An 18933-nucleotide genomic window follows, 5' to 3' on the forward strand; every position below is an offset into this window, starting at 1 on the left:
CATGTCTCATTCTCTCCTGTTTCCAAATTTGATAGTTCTCTTTGTAATGCTGGAGATTAAATAGTATTCCTGGTTTCTCTTGTGTATTTATTCTCTCTTGAGAAGCGCAGCTTTTACTTGTTCAGTCTGTGAATGTCATTTTCACTCCTCTCAGCCCCCTCCCCCCCAATCCCACCTTAGTATGCCAGCGGGATGTGCCCAGCGTACCTTGGTGATGTATGATTCTTTTCCCTTCTGTTAGTCCAGAGTAATTCTGAAAGAAAGTCATACAGCGTTGTAATGTAGCATATAGTATTTACAATGTGGTGACCACATCCCAGGCTGGATGTGGCTCTGGGCAGCCTGGTCTAGTGCTTGGTGACAGTGCGCGTATCAGGGGCTTGAAACTCAATGATCATTGTGGTCCTTTTCAACTCAAGCCATTCTGTTCAGGACCTGAAGGTGTGACCCGAGGCATAGCTCAGAGAATACCTGAGGTTAAAGCCAGGACACACACAGTGCTTTTATTGCAATGTGTAGGAGGAGTGAGGATGTGGGATAGGTTAGAGCCAGCTCAGCACTGCGGCACTTTAGTGTTCTGTTACTGGATTGCTTTAAGTGGATTACTCCTACGGTGCTATTGAAGCCTAGAGGTGCTTATGAAGAAGTTGTTGCAGTCTTTTCAGTTGCTTTTTTTTCCCCTTAATTTATTTTCTTATGTATGTTTATTGTTGAAAGCGATAAGCTTGTTTGCTTTCCCTTTCTGTTTGTTAGAGTAAAGTTATGATTGATGCTGGCTGTTTGTGATGAGGATGCTGTAGTTGTGGAGCGAAGTTTGCACATGAGGGGAAAGGACTTGAGCTCCCAGCACTGCAGTGTTTCTGGTGTTTTTGCTCTCAGGTGCTGTGACTTCTGCAATTAGGAAGAAGTGTGTTTGTGTGGCAAGTCAGCAAAGCATTGATAGCTGCAGACTTTAATCAGAGCTGTAGGATAGAAGTGATAGGCAGAACTTTATTTTGCTTGTATATTCAGCCTGGCTGTCCTCTGGATGTGCACTTTCTTTGAGGAGTCCTGTCTTGAAAGACGTTAACAAGTTTCCTGAAGAGTTGGCTGTGTATTAGAAAAGTTGGAACAGAAACCAGTGAGCATCTGGTGTTCTTCAGGACTTTAACTGAAGGGAGTTGTTGTGCAGTTCTGCATTAACTCCTATGTCTATTTTGGCTTTCCATGGCATCAGGTGTTCTTATCACAGAAAGGCCTTGAGCTGAAAAGTGGTGGTTTTTAAATCTCGCCTCTGTTTGGGAAGGTTAACTTGCTTTTAGGTAGTAGTATGTGGAAATATCAGGTCCTGAACAGACAGACGTACCTTTGGCTGTGAATGGAAAACTGGGAGAAGCTGCTGGGGAGAGAGAAATGGGTGTTCGTGATGAGCTTTTGTTACTGAGAGCAGTAGACACAAATTACTGACTAGTTCTGTAACTTGTCTGTGTTATATCCAAGGGTACAGAACGTGTTTAGCACAGCAGGAAGATCCCAGCTTTGTTGTGTGAGGTGCCCAGGCCATCTGGGAAAGCACTTACGGATATTCCTACTGATAAATGAAACTAAAACCTGTGAAGACTGAGCCCTCAATTTAATGGCTGTTCATTTGCTGCAGCACGAAAATGTCCCTGGGCATGATTTGGTCACCTTGTTGTTTCTGGATGTTGCAGTTAGCAAATGGTTTAACTCTTATGTTGGGAGGTTAGAAGTAAGGTATCCTCCATTGTATCTTAGTCTGTGTTAAGCTGGAGGGGTTTGTTTGTTTGCTGTGGTTTTTATTTCCCTGTGAGTTTATGAGGGTGAGGAATCTGGATGTTTTCCATGGTCAGTCTTGTCATGAACATCACCATCCTGCCTGTCTGCAATCCAGGCCTGACTTCCTATTTGACCTGTGCTCAGCACTACTTTAGATATGAGCATTTTTTGCTAATAAAGAAGATTTAAGTGATGAAGTTGTTAGGCCTGGAGGTACAATCTCTTATCCAGAACCGGTTTGTGCTGTGGTCAGGAGTGTATGTGTTGTTCATTTCTGTGTTTGTAATAAGTGTTTGTCTAGTTCTTGTGGTTTGTCCTGCCGTTAACAGAATGAGTGTGTAATGCTGTGGTGTCCTTCATCTTCAGGTCATCACAATAGCGGGAAGGTGTACTGTTAGAAACTTTGTGCTTGATAAAATATAAATCACCTGCTTCAGTTATCTACAAAAGCTGAACAGTAATTGTTGCTGAGGGTTTGAAGGAAGCCAAGCGTATCAGGCAGCGCTGTCTGTGTGGGTGGCGCTGCTGTCTGAGGTTCTAAGGCAGCTTTTGGCAGCTGTGTTGCTTCCAGACTGGGAGAGAACATCATCTATGGCTTATTGCTTCTGAACTGACTCTGGGTCACATCTACGTAGTATTGAGTGTATGGAAGTAGCAAGAACACAGTGCCTTGTGTGTAGGTAGTAAGTTCTTCTTGGTGTGATGCCTTGTCTCTCATCTGTATAGAGAAAAAAATGCAACGTGCCTAAGGAAAAGGCCACACCATGCAGTGTGTTGGGGAGTCTCAGTAGGTGATGAAGGGAACCAGCGTGTTGTCAGAAATGCCCAGAGCTGCAAACAGAAAAGGACTGGAAAACCTTCTAGGTGTCTTCAATCTATTACTACCAGGTGTTCTGAAGTGTCTGAAGCAAACACCTTCCAGGCTGTGTTTTAGTGATGACTTGTTGCTTTTTATGTTTGTTTGGTCATAGCAAGTACTTGCTCATTGCTGTTAGAATCTCTTGTTAACAACATCACCTCACTGTTACGTTGAGGTTTTTGGTTTTTTTTCCCACCTTGCATTAGAAACGTCCTGTCTCTTTTCTATTGATTGTTTATTAGTTGGTGCTTTATTTTCAGCGTGATGAAAAATGCAGGAGTTGCAGAGGATGGTAATGTAGTGCGGTAGACAGTATGAAATCAACATTGTAATCAGTAATTCAAAGGCAGCTCCTATTTTTGCTCTCTAAAAATATGTGCAGGATCAAGTTCATGGTTTTCAAGCCACCAACTGTATCTGTGTAGCAGATGCTAATACGGCAGAGGCTGTGATGAACTGATATGGAATACAGCATCTTACTTGCAGCCTCTGGCAGCCAGCGTGGGGTAGATGGGCAGAGAGGTACAGTCGCTGGGTAATGGGATGTTTTCTTGAGTCCCTTGAGTACGTTTCTCCACTGATGCGCAGGCTGCTTTCTTGGCACGTAGTTTTAAAATGTCTATAAAACATTCGTAACGTAGATGTATCCAGCAAGGCGTGCTTGTTCGTACCTAACTTTATTCCCAGTCTCCAGGAGTTAACCATTAAGAATGTGGCAGTCTGCAGCCACGGCTCTGTGTTGTGCCCCCCATCCTGGTGTTACAGTTTGGTTTGGATGTATGTGACTGCTCTGCCTCAGGTGGGTGGAGGAAGTAACATGTATCTGTTCCTTGAGAGAAGGGATGTATTTCATTTGTGTTCTGTGTATATGCTGGTGCAGTAGGAAGGAGTGGAGGCCTGAAGAATGCTAGGAAAGTGCAGTGTTTACTTTTGCTTGGTTTTTTTTTGGATGTCTTCAGCAAATGAAGGCCACACATAACCTGAATGCTGGAGAAGTTAAAGGTGTTGAAATGGCGCCTCCCTTTCAAAAGGGCGGGTAACACCTGACATCAGACAGACAGTGTGGCCCAAACTTAGCAACACTGTGTGCATCACATCCAGGAATCACACTTTGTCCCAGTCTCATACTTTCACTGTGTGCACAGTGAATAACCACGATGGTTACAGTGCAGTGTGAGCACTAGGGAGGTGCTTGGCCTTGCAGCAAACGTTTTCCTATCCAACCTCAGTTCTTCCCACATCCCTCCCCATCTCTGTGTGACTTTGGGCTCCCACCTGTCTCAGTTGCTCAGTGTTTATATCAGACATTAAACCAAGTTTGATCATAATTGCACATAAAAGGTCATGAATTTGGAATGCCAGTCTGTCTTGTGTTTTTAGAGGCAATCTAAATAAACTTGGAGATTACAAGACACTAAGAATAACTGACCTATAAAGAATAATAACTCGGCATCTGACTCATACTGTGTGTAGCGCTTTGTCTTTCAAAATACACTTTGACTGATCAGGAAACATGTAAGTTCTGTTTGGTGTGAGCCTTCCTGCCTGATCCAGGCTGCAGGGAGTGTCCTGGTACATTCGGAGGTAGCTGTGTTCCTTGGAAGCCAAGCAGTGTCTAAATGTGTAGGCTGGCGGAGCGCAGACTGATCTGTGCGGCAGGAAGTGCTCAGATAAGCGCATCACAGCGCTGTGATCTGCGGGAAGTCTATTTTAAGGTATTCCCTGATGCACCTGGCATTGTCACTACTGAAGGAGCCTCTTTTGTGGCATCAGACCTGAAATTATGATCTGTTGAGTGCTGTGAATACAGAAGTTCAGTAGAGAAGTATTGCTGGGTATTAACTTGTGTTCTCATCAGCGTGTTTTGACCAAATGGAGCTGCTTGCCCCATTTGTGTACTGGGAGCTGTGTGGGCGTTTCTTCAATACATGCCCAATGCATTGAGTTCAGTGCCTCTCTTTTGGTCTAGTTGTTTTTATAAAAGGCTTGCTTGAGTTTTGACATATCTTAGCAACTACTTCAATACTTCTGTTAACCCAGGATGTGTAAAAACCTTCTCTTATTTAAAGAGTTGCAAACTCTACCATACTTCCCCCACCCCACCCCCTTTTAAAAAGCCCAAGTGGTGGTTCAGAGGAATGTGAGATGGGAACGTTTCTTTCCACCGCTGTGTGAGATCTTAAACAGAGGAAGGAGGTACTTTAACAGTGGATCCTGTGGGATCTATGGCAGTGTGCTTGTGTCCCGAGTGTGATTCACCATGTGCTGCTTTTGTGGGCTTGCTTTCTTCCCTGTAGGACTGAAAGGGAGCACTATGTGTTTGGTGACTGATATTGGAAAGAAAATAAAATAAGCTTGAGATTCATAGGGGATGCTTTGGAAGCTGCTTCTGCTCGTTTTATTTTCTTAATTACAGTATGTGAGCTCTGTAAATGCAAACCATGGCTGACTGTTGTTAACAAGTGTTTAGTTTTTGAGGCAGTGGCAGCAGGTTTTAGTGCTGGGTTACCTGGCAGGAGGTGCTGAACTTCAGCCATTGAGTGTGTGTTCACTCAGATGTTAGTGCTCTGTTTTCTTGGTGATGGTTTAATGTTTTGCTACCTCCACATACACCGAATGTTTTATAGAATTCAAGTTAAACATCAGATTTTATTACTGCTCAGATGTGAATTACTTCTTGAGGTAATGAAGCTGTGCTTTACAGAAGAGGTGTAGGTAAACTTGCCAACGTAGTAAACATGAGATAATCTTTAAGGAAGATACAGATGTTCGAGTTCTGTGATACGGATCCTTGGGTAAACAATTTCTCCTCACTGAAAGTGAGATACCCGGAAATCTTCCAGGTGTTTGTCAGGCCTCTGACTTTAGAGCTGTGTAACGCACTGCTCTGAAAGCTCACAGAAGAAATGCTTCAGTACTAGGCACCAAGACTGATACAGAGCTCCTGCTGTCTGATAGGCCATGGCTCAGTGTGCAGCCATGAAGGCATGGGGCAGTTCTTGAACTCTTTGGTAGAGATGTCCATGGGTTCCTTCATGACACACAGTGTTAAGCACAGTGCTCCTCTGATAAAGTGCACGCTCTCTTGTCTTGCACGGAGTTACCTGAGCTCTTGCTGCATTCTTTAGAGAGCTTAGTTCCTAGTAGTGCCTGTAATTTAGACTAACTCAGCCAACCAGAGTTTGGGCACTTGTTATTTCAAGTCTTTGGCACAACCTGCCCTTGTACAAGTTGATGGTTTAGGGGGCTGACCACCTTCAAGTTCCTGGTAAAGTCAAGTTTTAGAGTCTTACTGTTGGAAACACTGAAGGACAAGTAGTGGTCCTTGGTCTTATTTTGGTGGGGATGAGGATCTAGGAAATTGTTGATTCCCTGGTTTGTGTGCTTTGGCTTGTAGAAGGGAATGAATGGCTTTAAGCCTTCGCTAGGTAGGTATTGGAGAGATGCAGGCACTCCTCAAACTGTATGGTACAGATTTCTTTTGCTGCCTGTTGTTTTCCAGTGCTGTGCCTGCCTTGTTTCTGTACCATGGTCAGGTTGGTTAGTGGGTCAGCCTGAAGATCGGCCTCCTCTGCAGAGGGTTCAGGGTGGGTTTAATGAGGAACAATTGCAGTCTGAGCAGCGGTTTCTGTGGAAGAAGTTGATTATTTTTTTTTTCCCCTCATGGATGGGGAGAGAAAGAAAACTTCGAGAGGAAGACAGTAAAAATTGATCCAAGGTTTGTGAGCCTCGTTACCTTTCTAAATGTAGGTGTATAATCGGTCCTGAACTTGTGGTGCTGTGTGGGGTGTGTGGCTCCCTGTCCCTGTTGGAGCACAGCCCCGTGTTCTCGTTCTGTGTTCAGTGCTGCGCAGTAGTGAAGCACCATAGAGACCGATTTCCTGCGTTACTTGTTACCTTGTTATGCAAACGAATTTCCCTTAAGCAGTCCTCACTGCTGCTGTTGTTAATGTGAGGGTCTTGTTTTCCAGCATTTGTGTTAGTGTAGTGTTTGTGCCATTGGAGTGGTTGGTAGGAGGTCAGACTCTTGGTTACTTCAGTCGTGCATTCAAAGCATCTTCACATACCCGTTCTAATCCTTCATTTAGTGTTCTGTTCAGTATGAATCACTTCAGTGGCTTTGTGTTACAGACACAGAAATGATAGCAATGCAGTTGGGACAGTCAGTGAGCTGTGGTAAGGAAGGGGACTTGAGGTGTGCGGCTGTCAGGGGCCCTGTGAGCCATGGCTGTGTGGGGAAGCTGCAGGAGATGGACTGAGCTGGTTTATGTGTTTGTGCTGGTCAGAGACGTGCTTGGAGCTTGTGTTGAGCCACTGTGTTGGTTTGTCTGTGCTCATCTGCTTTTCCACAGTCATTTGGAATAGGACCCATCCTTATTTGGTGTTACTTAGTGAAAGTAGATCAATCTTGAAGTGTTGCCCTGGGTGTTTTCTGCTCCCCTGCCATCAATCACTGAGCAAACAGCCAATAGAACATACAAGTAATTCGTGTAAAGATGCACTGAAGAGAGATTTATGTTTGCCCTTTTCTTGGAAGAATCTTTGTGCTCCTGGAAGTGCCTGATCTGAGCATCAGGAGAACAGGTGACCTCATCTTTAACCAGTATTTCAGATGAAAATACTAAGGACTACCAAAGTTTCTTAATAGTTTGTTAATTACAAAGATGTGCTTTTTAAAGTACAATTAGATAATGTTTCACTGAGCAGGTGTTTTAGATTGGGATTTGCAGCAGTGATCTGATTATTATAGTAATTAGTGGAATCTTTAATTGCCTACTTATGAGACTGACATCCGTTGATGAAGGGAAGTGATCTGCATTGTTTTTTTGCCACTTTTGGAATACAGAGGGGTGTTTGTGGGCTCTGCTGTAGGAACAAGGACAGGTTTCTGTGTGGAATGATTCAGGGCATGGAGAGATCATGCAGCTCCCATCAAAGTGAGGAGCTGTTCAGCAGATGTCTGTACTCACAAGTACCTGAAACAGAAAGAAGGCTGATCAAATTGCTTGTTGGCCAGGCTTTGCTTTTCATACCAGACTTTGTTTCTAAAGCTACAGTGTTCTTCAGGACCCATCACAGGAAGATCAGGGAACATCACTGTGCTGCTTGGTTGGCCCACAGTCCTTGTGTCCCATTTTGATCATGTGTTCTTATTGTGGCCAAATGTAAGTGTTGCCTCTACGTGTTACATTATTTTCATGTACTTGGAGTCAAGAGAGTGGAAGCTTCTTAAGAGCTTGTCTACATAACTGTTGCATTGCCATTACCAAAGGTCAGATCTCTGAGCTGGTATTGAGTATTTCTGTGACTCAGATTGGTGTAACTCAGCATGACAAGGGTGACTTTGGAGCTCTTCAACAGCAGTTGTTTGGAAACAAACTCGTCAGGATGTAATTGCGTTCTGTATGTTGTGTGTGTGGCTGGATATGCATGCGAGGTAGTAAAAAGGAATGTTCTTGATATTGCTTCTGTAATAAACTTGTTGCTTATGAAGAACTGAGTGGGTTTGCTTCCAGTCCTACTGGAAGCTGCTGAAGCCTCTTGCTATTTTAAGTACTAGAAACATACAAAGGAGATCTGGGGCATCTCCTGACAGTTTTCATTGATCCAGTATGGATCTCATACACTGGCTTGTGTGTTCTGTGCCTTTGCTTGCAGCTTTGCTGGCGCTTGTCAGTCCCTGCATGGGCCCTTCTATTGCAGTGGTAGAGAGCTGCCTTCTGGAGTACCACAGAAATGCGTTGTTGAGCCTGGGGAGGCCAAGTAGAGATGGGAGAAGTCAGGGGTGGCGTGTGGCAGAACTGATCAGCTGAATTTTGATGCATGTAATTCTCAGAGGCAGCTCTGTGCTCCTCCCAGTCTTCTATGTAAATGAACGATTGTGTTGTAGGTTGCAGAGCAACCAAGAGCAAGGGGAGGTTGAGGGAGTTAGTTATGTGGCTGTACTCCTTGCTGTTGTCTTTGTGAGAAGATTCTTGGATTGAATTTATGGACAGATTCCTTTAAAGCAGGCTGACAGTCTGTTCTGAGGCTTCGTTCTGTGACTGTGCTCCCAGCAAAGGGAGCGAACTTGTGTAGAGTTCCAGAGTCTGGGGACTTGTTTCCTCATTGAGCCGCTCTTCTCTACAGAGCGGACTTGAGAGTTGGCTCTTCTGGTAATTTTTGCAAGCAAATGTGCCTTCAGGGTACTCTTCAAAGAGCTCTGGAATGAAGCATTAGATGCGTTAGGCAGTCACATTGGAGAGAGATGCAGGAATCTACAGCAGGGATGTAATAATACTGCACGTTCTGTTCCTTTGGTGTAACTGTTAATGACAGTCGGTGTCATTTAGATTTTATTCATTCTAAATGCCTCTGGTTATCGTACTTTGGGTGTCTACTCCAAGGTGTGCTGCACAGTCATCTAGTCCAGGTTATCTCTGTGCTGTCAGTGCTGCTGTTCAGTGAGGAACTGTAACTTGAACTGTCTTGTTGCCTAATTACCAGGCATTCCCAAAAGGAGCAGGGAAGCACATTGTGCTCGTTCCCAGCTATCGCCATCTGCTTAACTCTGCTCACAAATGAGTTTCTGAAGGATTCCACTTGTTTTCCTGCGTTATCATTTGTTGCTCCGCAGATCAGAAGTGAACAGGAATAGGAATTCTGTTGTGCTCAGCTGCTCTGTGAGCTGCAGTGATCCCGCTTTGCCATGTGCCTTCAGTAACTATGATTGTAGCTTGGACTGTCTTTGGCAGATCTACTCCTTGATACTGTAGAGCTGATTGCCGTACTGATACAGTGAAAGGGGATGCAAGTGATAAATGTTGTATCTTAAGAATTAATAGAATACTATGGAATAAAGGATGGTGTTCATATAAAATTTAGCTTTGGACGGATGCAAAGTACATTGTATCTTGCTATTTCCTAGTAATCTGAGGGAGGGTGGTTGTTTCAGTGGGCTTTCCTTGTAGATTTAAATTAGAAGGAAACCAGAGGGGTGGAAAAAGGAGGAAATAATTATTGAGCTTCTGTTTGTTTGAAGAACTAGCAGAGTAATGTGAGATGCTGTGGTGAGTGTTGGAGTTGTGACTGCCCAGGTGCCTTTCTGGACAGGAATCTGGAGGGTGCGGTTTTCCAGTCATGGGGGCTGCACAAGGCAAAGCTGTTGGCTCGGTACGTCTGTGTGTGTGCAGTCCTGCTGCAGCCCTTCTGCTTTGGAGCTGTCTGACCTCGTGGTGAGCCATGGCAGGGAGCACAGCTGAAGAGTGGTGGGCTGGGGGCTGTTTGCTTTGGTTGAGCTCTGAGTGTCCTCATACATGGATTGGATGAGCTTCATTGTTGGCTCAGAGTTAGAAGGAATGTGGTTTGAGGAAAGGGGCCACTGCTCTGAAAGCAGCGGATCAGATTTGGTGTCATAGCACAACTCCCAGGGCTGTATTTCCTTCGTGTCAGCTGGAGGAAGCAACTGAGGGAAGCTTTCCTGGATACGAGCCTAATGGGCTGAACATAGCTAGGGTACAAATGGAGGGCTTCACAGCCAGGGTAAGGCACCTTTGTGGTTACAATTTTCTACAAAGAAACAACAGTAGGGAAAAAAAAGTACATTTCAGTTACTACTTGTTAAACAGGGATGAGAGATTCATGGATGAGAGATTCAAGGGAAGCAAACAGGGAACAAACTGCTGGCTTACCTGTTGTGCAGTAGTTTGGTCTGGGTTGTACTAACAGGACAGAGCTGTGTCTGTCTGGTGTCGCTTTGATAAGAAGGATCAGTTGGCACAAGAACCTGCATGTGTGGAAACCGGGGAGTTGGAACAAATAATACATGAATGTGAAAGTGAAAGGCTTGGAACAAGGTGCTGAGCAGTGAGCTGTGAATGTGCCTTAAGAAGGGAATATTGTATTTGTACTAAGAGGAAGACTTGATTATGCTTGATGCTGAGCCGTTTAAAATGCATCAAGGGCAGCTGGCAGGTTTGATTCAGAACCGTGCTGGCAAACTGAGGTAACTGCTGCACTTTAAAGCAGAAGGCTCCAGTTTTAGATGAATGAAGTGCTGCATTTGAGTGGGAGGAATCAGCTGTGCATCCTCACAGTGGAGGATGAGTGCAGAACAGAAACTGGAAGCTGTGGTGGGCTGGCTGGCTGTAGTTTTTAACGTGGTTTTGTATTGTAAAATGAGCTTCCAGATTCCTATTCACACTCGATGTTTATCATGGGGAGGGAGGTGGCTGAGGCACCAGTTGAGTTGTTGAAGCGGGGTGCAGTGTCCCTGTTGGTAGTTCCTGCCCTAACATGGCGGTTTCGGTGGTAGGGAGGTTCTGGTGATAGTCTCTTGTGATGAAAAAATAAAGTAAGCCAAGAATTCACTTCAGGTGCGGCGTCTCCCCCAGGGCTGAGGTTTACCAAATGCTGTGTCCTGTGAGCTTTGTTTGTGGCTGTGTGATGCCATGTTCTCACAGTTCAGCTCTTCTCATAAGAGATGGCTGAGCAGGACAGATGTGGGTGAACTCTGCAGCGTGTTTTAGCTCATCGCTTCTTTCATACCACAGTGAATTCTTGCACCAGATCTATGCCTTGCAGCAGGATTTAGTTGGAGGCTGAGCTCTGTCTCTGCAGTTTATGGTAAAGCTGATTTTACAGTTTCTAATGTTGTTTTATTTGAAAGGTGATCATTGTATTGAAGAGGGGTAAACTGAAGTCTGGCAGAGGTGTTACAAGGTGATACAGCTGAACGCTGGTAGGTTCTTACTTCACCTGTGGAATCAGTTGCCCTCTCCCCCTGCCCTTCTGCTGTAGTTGCTGGTATCAGTATCTCAGTAGCATTATAGCATCCCACTGACAGAGCTGTATGGGCACGGCTGGTGCTGCATTGCCTTATGGCACCTGGGAAGGATCGTTTGAATGCAGACAGCAGCAAAGATGTTTTGCTGCAAGGGAAAGGGTGCAGTGTTACACTGTGGATGAGCTGCTCGTACCTGCGTGTGAAGGTTGTGTGTGTGTGTGTGCTTGGTGCTGCTAACTCTCACAGGCTGAGCTGCTGCTACCTGCTGTCCTGACAGACTGAAAGGAAAGATGGAATGCGTTTCAATAGCAGCATTAGTAGGTTCCAGTAGTTTGCAGCATTGCTGGCCTGTTACTCAGACTGCAGGAGCAGTTGCAAATGCAATTGACTTTTAAGCTTGAGAAAGTGCTGTTTTCTGACAGCTAATTATTCTCATTGTGATGGTTTATAGTTTTATATTAAGCACTGATGGGTTAGGAGGGGGAATAAGGAGAGTGATGTAAAGCATTGTGATAAACAAGAATCAGCCGTTTGGGTTAATGGGATAAGTAGTTGGTTTTCTTTATAATAGAATGTGCTGGCTGCCCTACTTCATGTTTCTCTGTCATTGCTGTCGATAAATTGCCATAGCGAATAACAGAAAAAACTGCTGTGAATGTGTCTGCAGCTCCTTGTTGCAGTCTGTGTGTCTCGTCCATCTGTAGTGTCTTTCCAGAAATACGAAGGATGGATTTATGGAAGGTGCTGTGCCAAGAACATGCAGCTTTGCTTAGGAACTGGAGTCTGCTGTGTTTATATAGGAGAGAGGGCTCCACCTACTGGAGACAGCTGTGAGTTGATAGAGCGTGTTTGGGATGAGCAGTTTGATAAGCAGGTCTCTTATGTCCGATCTCATGGTTTGGGATTTGGACCATTTGTGAGGAAGTAGACGTGTCGTGTGTCATGTTTTCAAGTCTGAGCTCTGAAAATGTACTTTGAGCTTTTGTTAATGTTGGCTTCCTTTTATTTTAATAGGAACATCATCTCCAACGGGCTATCTCAGCACAACAAGTATATGGAGAGAAGCGGGATAACATGGTTATACCAGTCCCAGAAGCAGAAAGTAATATTGCATACTATGAATCTATATATCCTGGAGAATTTAAAATGCCAAAGCAGCTGATTCACATACAGCGTAAGTAAAGTTGGAGTTCCCACCAGGAACTTTATTTTACCAGCACGTAGAGATTGATCTTAAATGCATTTTGAGCTCCTATCAAGTCTAGATTGTGAGAATTAATTGTCATATTAAGTTCTTGTTCAAGAAGTAGATAATGTCCTTCTATGTCTGTATGTTCATACTTCAGTTTTAGTAATTCCACTGAGTTACACGTGTGTCAGGGTGCTGTTGGTGCTGGAACATGGCAGCTGCTCTGCTTGGTGTGGACCCTGCCATGAGCACATTACATTGGACAACTTTCAAAAACATTATAAAAGTCATTTAAAACTGTCCCGTGGGGTAATTACCAGACCTTAAAAATTATCTTTTGTGTGTGTACATATGTGTAATTATGTGTTGATAACTGGCTTAATGTTAAGCTTCTCTGTCAGTCTGATCTTCAGTAATAAGCTGAAGTAGCAGCAGAACAGCATGCTCTAATAAGCAAATGGAGAGACTAATACCAGGAGTCTTATGTGCTGATACCAAGGTGCAGTTTTTGACTCTTCCTTTTCTTCTGGTGGTCTCTCAGTTGCTATGACAACATTCAGCTGCATCTTTTAAAAGCCAGTGATGCTTTTCACAGTGTGGAATGAATCCTTAAGAAATTAGTATTCTTGGGAACCAAAGCAGTTGGCATGAAACTGAGATCCAGGGATGTGCTGGATGCTGAATGTTGTATTTTCAGAGGATGTTGTGGAAAACTGAACAGCTTGTTCTGCTATACGTGATTTATATTTGAAGGTCCCTTGCTACAATGCATACATAGGAGATGCTGTTGGACGAGTTTGGTCTGACACCTTTTTTATCACAAGTCATTGTGATTTGTGAGGTCTCTGTTACGCTGTGCACGTAGTTCTCTAGGAGCTTCTTAATGCATTTAAGCTGGAGTCTTAACTTCTGACATGAATGCTACAACATGGACAGTTATGGAACATGAGATGGTGGAAGGTTTGACCAATCCAGCTGATTCTCACTGGATCTAATGGGGATGAATACCTATATATATCTATATAGAGACACTGTAAAGTTTTCATTAGTTAAAATGAGCATGTTTATGTAGATATCAGTGTCTATCTTTGATATTTCAATAGAAAGGCAGATGCTACTTCTGAGTAGTGTTAGCACAGTGTGCAAACATCATTTTGGTTTTGTCTTCAGAAGAATCTGGCACGTATTGCAGACACTGCTGTTAGAACAGAACGTTTCTGTAGTAGATCAGTGACTTGAGCTTGAATTGTATCATTCAGCTTTTAGTTTGGACGCTGAGCAGCCGGATTATGACATGGATTCAGAAGATGAGGTCTTTGTCAATAAGTTGAAGAAAAGGATGGATATCTCTCCTTTGCAATTTGAAGAGATGATAGACCGACTAGAGAAGGGCAGCGGCCAGCAGGTATGGGGTTGCTTTGAATAAAGAATTCTGAAATACGCTTTGTCTGTGATGCCTTATGACAATGACATACTGGGTTTTACATTTAGCCAGTCAGCCTGCAAGAGGCCAAGCTGTTGCTGAAAGAAGACGATGAATTGATCAGAGAAGTATACGAGTACTGGATTAAAAAGAGGAAAAACTGTCGAGGGCCCTCTCTTATCCCAGCGGTGAAACAAGAGAAGCGAGATGGCTCCAGCACAAATGATCCTTACGTTGCTTTTAGGAGACGAACAGAAAAGATGCAGACAAGGAAAGTAAGTAGATTAATACTTCCCTGTTACTTGTTTCCTCTTCTTTCTCCTCCCTCTCATAAGAGCTTATCTGAAGAGACAAACTTGCTACGTAGTGTAAAACAATACAAGATGCCTTTTTGTGTTTTTTCTCTTTTAATTTGTAAGGGGGGGGATGGAAAAAAAGATGAAGCACTTGAGACCAGTTACTGAAGGAAGTTTGTATTCAGTATTTATTTTCTCTCTAAATTGGCTGCTAAACCTACTTGTGATGGTAGAAAGCTGTAGCTGATTGGTAGATGCACACGTTTCTCTAAATTTGTTTTAGCACATGTTTTAAAAGAACTGAACACTTACAGTTTAGTTTAGTTCAGGTTATGTTATTTAAATGATGTGGGAAAACATGAACCACTTTGCCTCTACAGAATCGAAAAAATGATGAAGCGTCCTATGAGAAGATGCTTAAACTGCGGCGAGACCTGAGCCGTGCAGTAACCATCCTGGAGATGATAAAGAGGAGGGAAAAGAGCAAGAGGGAATTGCTGCATTTAACACTGGAAATTATCGAAAAGAGGTAATGGTTATTGCAGATGTGCTGCAGAAAGCTTCAGAAACTGCTATAGATGTCAGCTCCTATGAATGTTTTATATAATATGCGATATTGTCTTAGCAAAGAGATTTGCATTTTGCTTTGTTAACAATATGGCATATTCTATTCTCTTTTATGACACTGAAGAGCAGAATTGAATTTAGGGAGTTACTGAAAAAAAAGCAGGCTGCTTTTTCAAAATGGGTATCGCTAATGTGCTTTGTTCTATTACGTGTGTGTTAAAACATAATTATCTTACGTCCTGTGTATTATGTAGTAAGGAAGACTATAGCTTCAGGTAAATTCCTATGGAAATGTTAAACTTAATAACTGTGTAGATGAGGGAATATCCTGTCAAAGAAAACAAGCATTTCATTCAGCACAATGTACTGTTCTGGGAGTTGTTTCCAACTTGTTTCTGTTGACATCCTGTTCAACAGCTGTGCAGAGACCAAATGCTCCACTTTGTCAGTTGTCACTTTCCCAATGAGTTGAGAATCACATTTGAGATGTAGGGTTGGTTGTTTAGCAGTTGATATTTAGAATCTGAATGGACTTCTCAGATCTAAGCATCCATGTTTGAAAACTTAAAACATTTTGAGTCAGTGCTGTAAGGCTCTAAAACAAAACAGCTTGTGATTTAGTTTGAGATCTTGGGAACACGAGCTGAGTGTCTCAGTCCTTTCTAACAGGTGCTCTTTTTTAAGCACTGACCATGCCCAGTAGAGAGACGCACTGGCTTTTCTAAGCAGGTGAACTCTTGAAGGCTAAAATGACTAAAAAAATCCAGACCATCAAATTAGCACAGATCTTGAAATGCAATATGTTTCATGGTTCTACATCTTACAAAGCTGTGCTGTTGCACAGAGGGGATTTGTGCACAAGGCTCTGCCTCTCTGTAGAACCCTTTGCATTATGTTATGTTGGGTGTATTACAGATGGTTCCCCTTGTCAGAACTGGGCATGGCAGAAAAAATCTGCGTGCTGTTGGTCTCCTGCAATAGTCATTTTTGAACTTGTTGCTGACATCTTGGAAGTCCTTCTTACCCCAAATGGGAAGTGCTGTTACTCTGTGTTTAACTGTTGCATGTTGTTCTGTGTTTTTACCAGACAAGCACTAGCAATATTTAAAGCAGTCTTGTTCTTTTACACTTTTTAAATTACAGGTATAATTTGGGTGATTACAGTGGAGAGATTGTGTCTGAGGTCATGGCACAGCGGCAGCCAATGAAACCTACTTACGCTATTCCCATCATTCCTGTGACTAACAGCAGTCCTTTCAAACATCAAGAAACGATGGAACTGAAAGAATATAAAGTTAACAAAGTGAGTAATGGCAGTAACAGAGTCGTTAGGTGCTGTGACTTGAGCAAACTGCAGCATTTTAGGATATAGCTACAGAAAATGTGCTTGATTGGGTGTTCTGTGTGGGATGGCAGTAGAACAAATGGTGCTTAATTCCAACTTACAGTTTAAACATTCCAGTTAATAGCTGTGAGATAGAAATATTCTTGAGAGGTCTGCTTGTGTCACTATTAAGATGCTGGAGTGGTGATGTTACTCTTTAGTTTGCTTAATGGTAGCTTTGCGGAGCTGCTGTTTGGGTCTAATTTACTTATGTAAAAGTTAACTACTTTTTTCCTTTCACCAGGATAAAGCTGACGTTATTCGGCCTAAAAGAAAGTACGAGAAGAAGCCTAAAGTCTTACCTTCGTCTACTGCGGCTACGTCTCAACTCGGAATCTACTGCGGCTACGACTCAACTCGGAATCTACCGCGCCTACGACTCAACAGACGAGTCCTGCTGCACTGCCAGTCTTTAATGCTAAAGATTTGAATCAGTATGATTTCCCGAGCTCGGATGAAGAACCCCTCTCCCAGGTAGGATCTCTGGAATTCTCCCCTGCTGCTAGGGAAGGAATAGAAACAAAACTCTCACACTTACTAATACCTGCCTTGCACACCCTGCTTGTGTTGTACAGGTTTTGTCTGGTTCTTCAGAGGCTGAGGAGGAAAATGATCCCGATGGTCCTTTTGCCTTCCGTAGGAAAGCAGGCTGTCAGTACTATGCTGTAAGTAGAAGTTCTTTGAGTATGTTAAGACAGCACTTTGTTGATGAGGAAAATGAATGTGTTTAATTGTTTGTAATTATTTTAAGCCCCATTTAGACCAACCTGGCAACTGGCCATGGAGTAGCCCTAAGGAGGGAAGATTAGGGGATGTGCGTTACAGATACTGCTTAACCACTCTGACAGTACCCCAGAGATGTATCGGGTTTGCACGAAGGCGGGTTGGCCGTGGAGGAAGGTGAGTGCTATGTAATGTTGGGATTGATTTTGTCTGTTCTCACAGGAAAAAAAAAAGTGTATACGCACACATATTATATTTATATATATAAGGTAATTTTGAAATGAGCAAATGCAGTAAACAATCAAAAAAAAACCCTCAGAATATCACCATGTTGGTGTTCTCATGACTTCCATTTGATGGTCTCCTCAACAGATGAGTGTCCCCATTTTTGTAGTGGAAGCTGCCTTAACGCTGCTTGTCAAACAATTTCTCGGCTTAGTTTATTGTCAGCAGTGCTGGGTTCCGAGGTGAAAACCAGCAGCTGTAGTAGTTTCATATTGAAGTGATTCGCATGGTCGAAGATGACATGCTCTGTTTGGAGGTTGAAGTAATAAGTTTTTGATGGAAGTGCTTTTCTTAATTCATTCCTGCTGTAGAGGAGATTTTGGGAAGGATTTGTTAGAAGTGAAAGTAACTGTTCAGTTCTGCTTGTTACCAAGAATCTTAAAGAATTCAAGGCTGTTACTTCAAGTGATTTACTTTTGACCTACTGTAATGATTAAATAGCAGTTATTAATCACTTGGTGTATAGAAGCGCTTTGTGAACATTGTGTATCCTGATGCCTGTTTTCCTGTTTGTTTTTAATCATACTTCGGAATATTGTGATTGGATGTTCAGATTTGCTTTGAACCTCTTAGTGTATTAACAAGTCACTTCAGGAGCTGCAGGCTCTTACTGTTTTGTTTCAGGGTGATCAGGATGTGATGGCTTTTGGCTCTTTATGGAGTGATGGTAGATGTGCTGACATATGTCAGTAAAGCACTTACATTGCATTTGCCATAAGAGGGCACTTAATTTCTTAAGCATTTCAGTGTCCATTTTTATTGTGCTCCAGAGATGTTCAGATATGGCCAAAGATTTCTGCAACTGATGTTGCAGTGCCTCAGTAGCTCTACAGTTGTGTACATTGGTTATTAATGCAGTAAAAGCTAGAATATGGACAGAAAGAAACCTCAGTGTACTTACCTTTAGTGCTTGACAGGAAGTATAGTCAGACTTCCTGTGCCTGTTGTCAAAGGTGGTATGTTCTAGTGTAGCTTTGTGGTTTCTTGTGATTTGTGTGTGTCTTCCCCAAGCACACGTGACAAGTCGGGGGTTTGTTGGTGTTTTCCTTTGGTATTTGCGTCTGTGTAATTCTGCTTTGTTTTCTTTTAGGGTGCTACTAGACAGAGCGCATTCGGACTACGATAATACATTTCATCAGCTGGATTTGGAAATGCTTTCCTCATCACAACACTCTTCAATCAGTCAATTTGCCAATACCTCAGAAACAAATACCTCGGACAAATCTTTCTCGAAAGACCTCAGTCAGATACTAGTCAATATCAAATCATGTAGATGGCGGCACTTTAGGCCTCGGACACCATCCCTACATGACAGTGACAATGACGAACTCTCCTGTAGGAGACTGTACAGGGGTATAAATCGAACAGGCACAGCACAACCTGGGACCCAGACATGCAGTACCTCTATACAAAGTAAAAGTAGCAGTGGTTCAGCACATTTTGGTATGTTTACTTTGACAAACTTGCTTTTAGAAATACTCAGCTTGGCTCAGAGAATCCTGAATATGGTTAGGTTGTGCATACTGCATTTTGATGCTAGCAGCCTGTCTTTTAGCTTTGCTGCACAGAATACGTATTCTTAGTCAGTGCTAACAGTAGCGTAATGCATCTTGAATTTCTGCAGACTACCTTAGTATACAGCTTTTAGAAACGTGGTTCAGAAACAG

At 43.0% G+C, this 18933-nt stretch overlaps 1 protein-coding gene across 2 annotated transcripts in view; it reads left to right on the top strand.

Moving 5' to 3' along the window:
• EPC1 (enhancer of polycomb homolog 1) overlaps nt 1-18933 on the top strand; it is a 38716-nt gene that overhangs the window by 7571 nt on the left and 12212 nt on the right. For both annotated transcript variants that reach the window (XM_015853144.1, XM_015853145.1), the window contains exons 2-11: nt 12414-12573; nt 13848-13993; nt 14080-14286; nt 14688-14836; nt 16018-16177; nt 16503-16575; nt 16632-16732; nt 16834-16923; nt 17010-17158; nt 18357-18709. In XM_015853144.1, coding sequence (XP_015708630.1) covers nt 12414-12573; nt 13848-13993; nt 14080-14286; nt 14688-14836; nt 16018-16177; nt 16503-16575; nt 16632-16732; nt 16834-16923; nt 17010-17158; nt 18357-18709 — 1588 coding nt within the window. The remainder of the gene's footprint in view (nt 1-12413; nt 12574-13847; nt 13994-14079; nt 14287-14687; nt 14837-16017; nt 16178-16502; nt 16576-16631; nt 16733-16833; nt 16924-17009; nt 17159-18356; nt 18710-18933) is intronic.

Source organism: Coturnix japonica, chromosome 2 (assembly GCF_001577835.2).
Source record: "Coturnix japonica isolate 7356 chromosome 2, Coturnix japonica 2.1, whole genome shotgun sequence".
In the NCBI taxonomy this organism is placed as follows: Eukaryota; Metazoa; Chordata; class Aves; order Galliformes; family Phasianidae; genus Coturnix; species Coturnix japonica.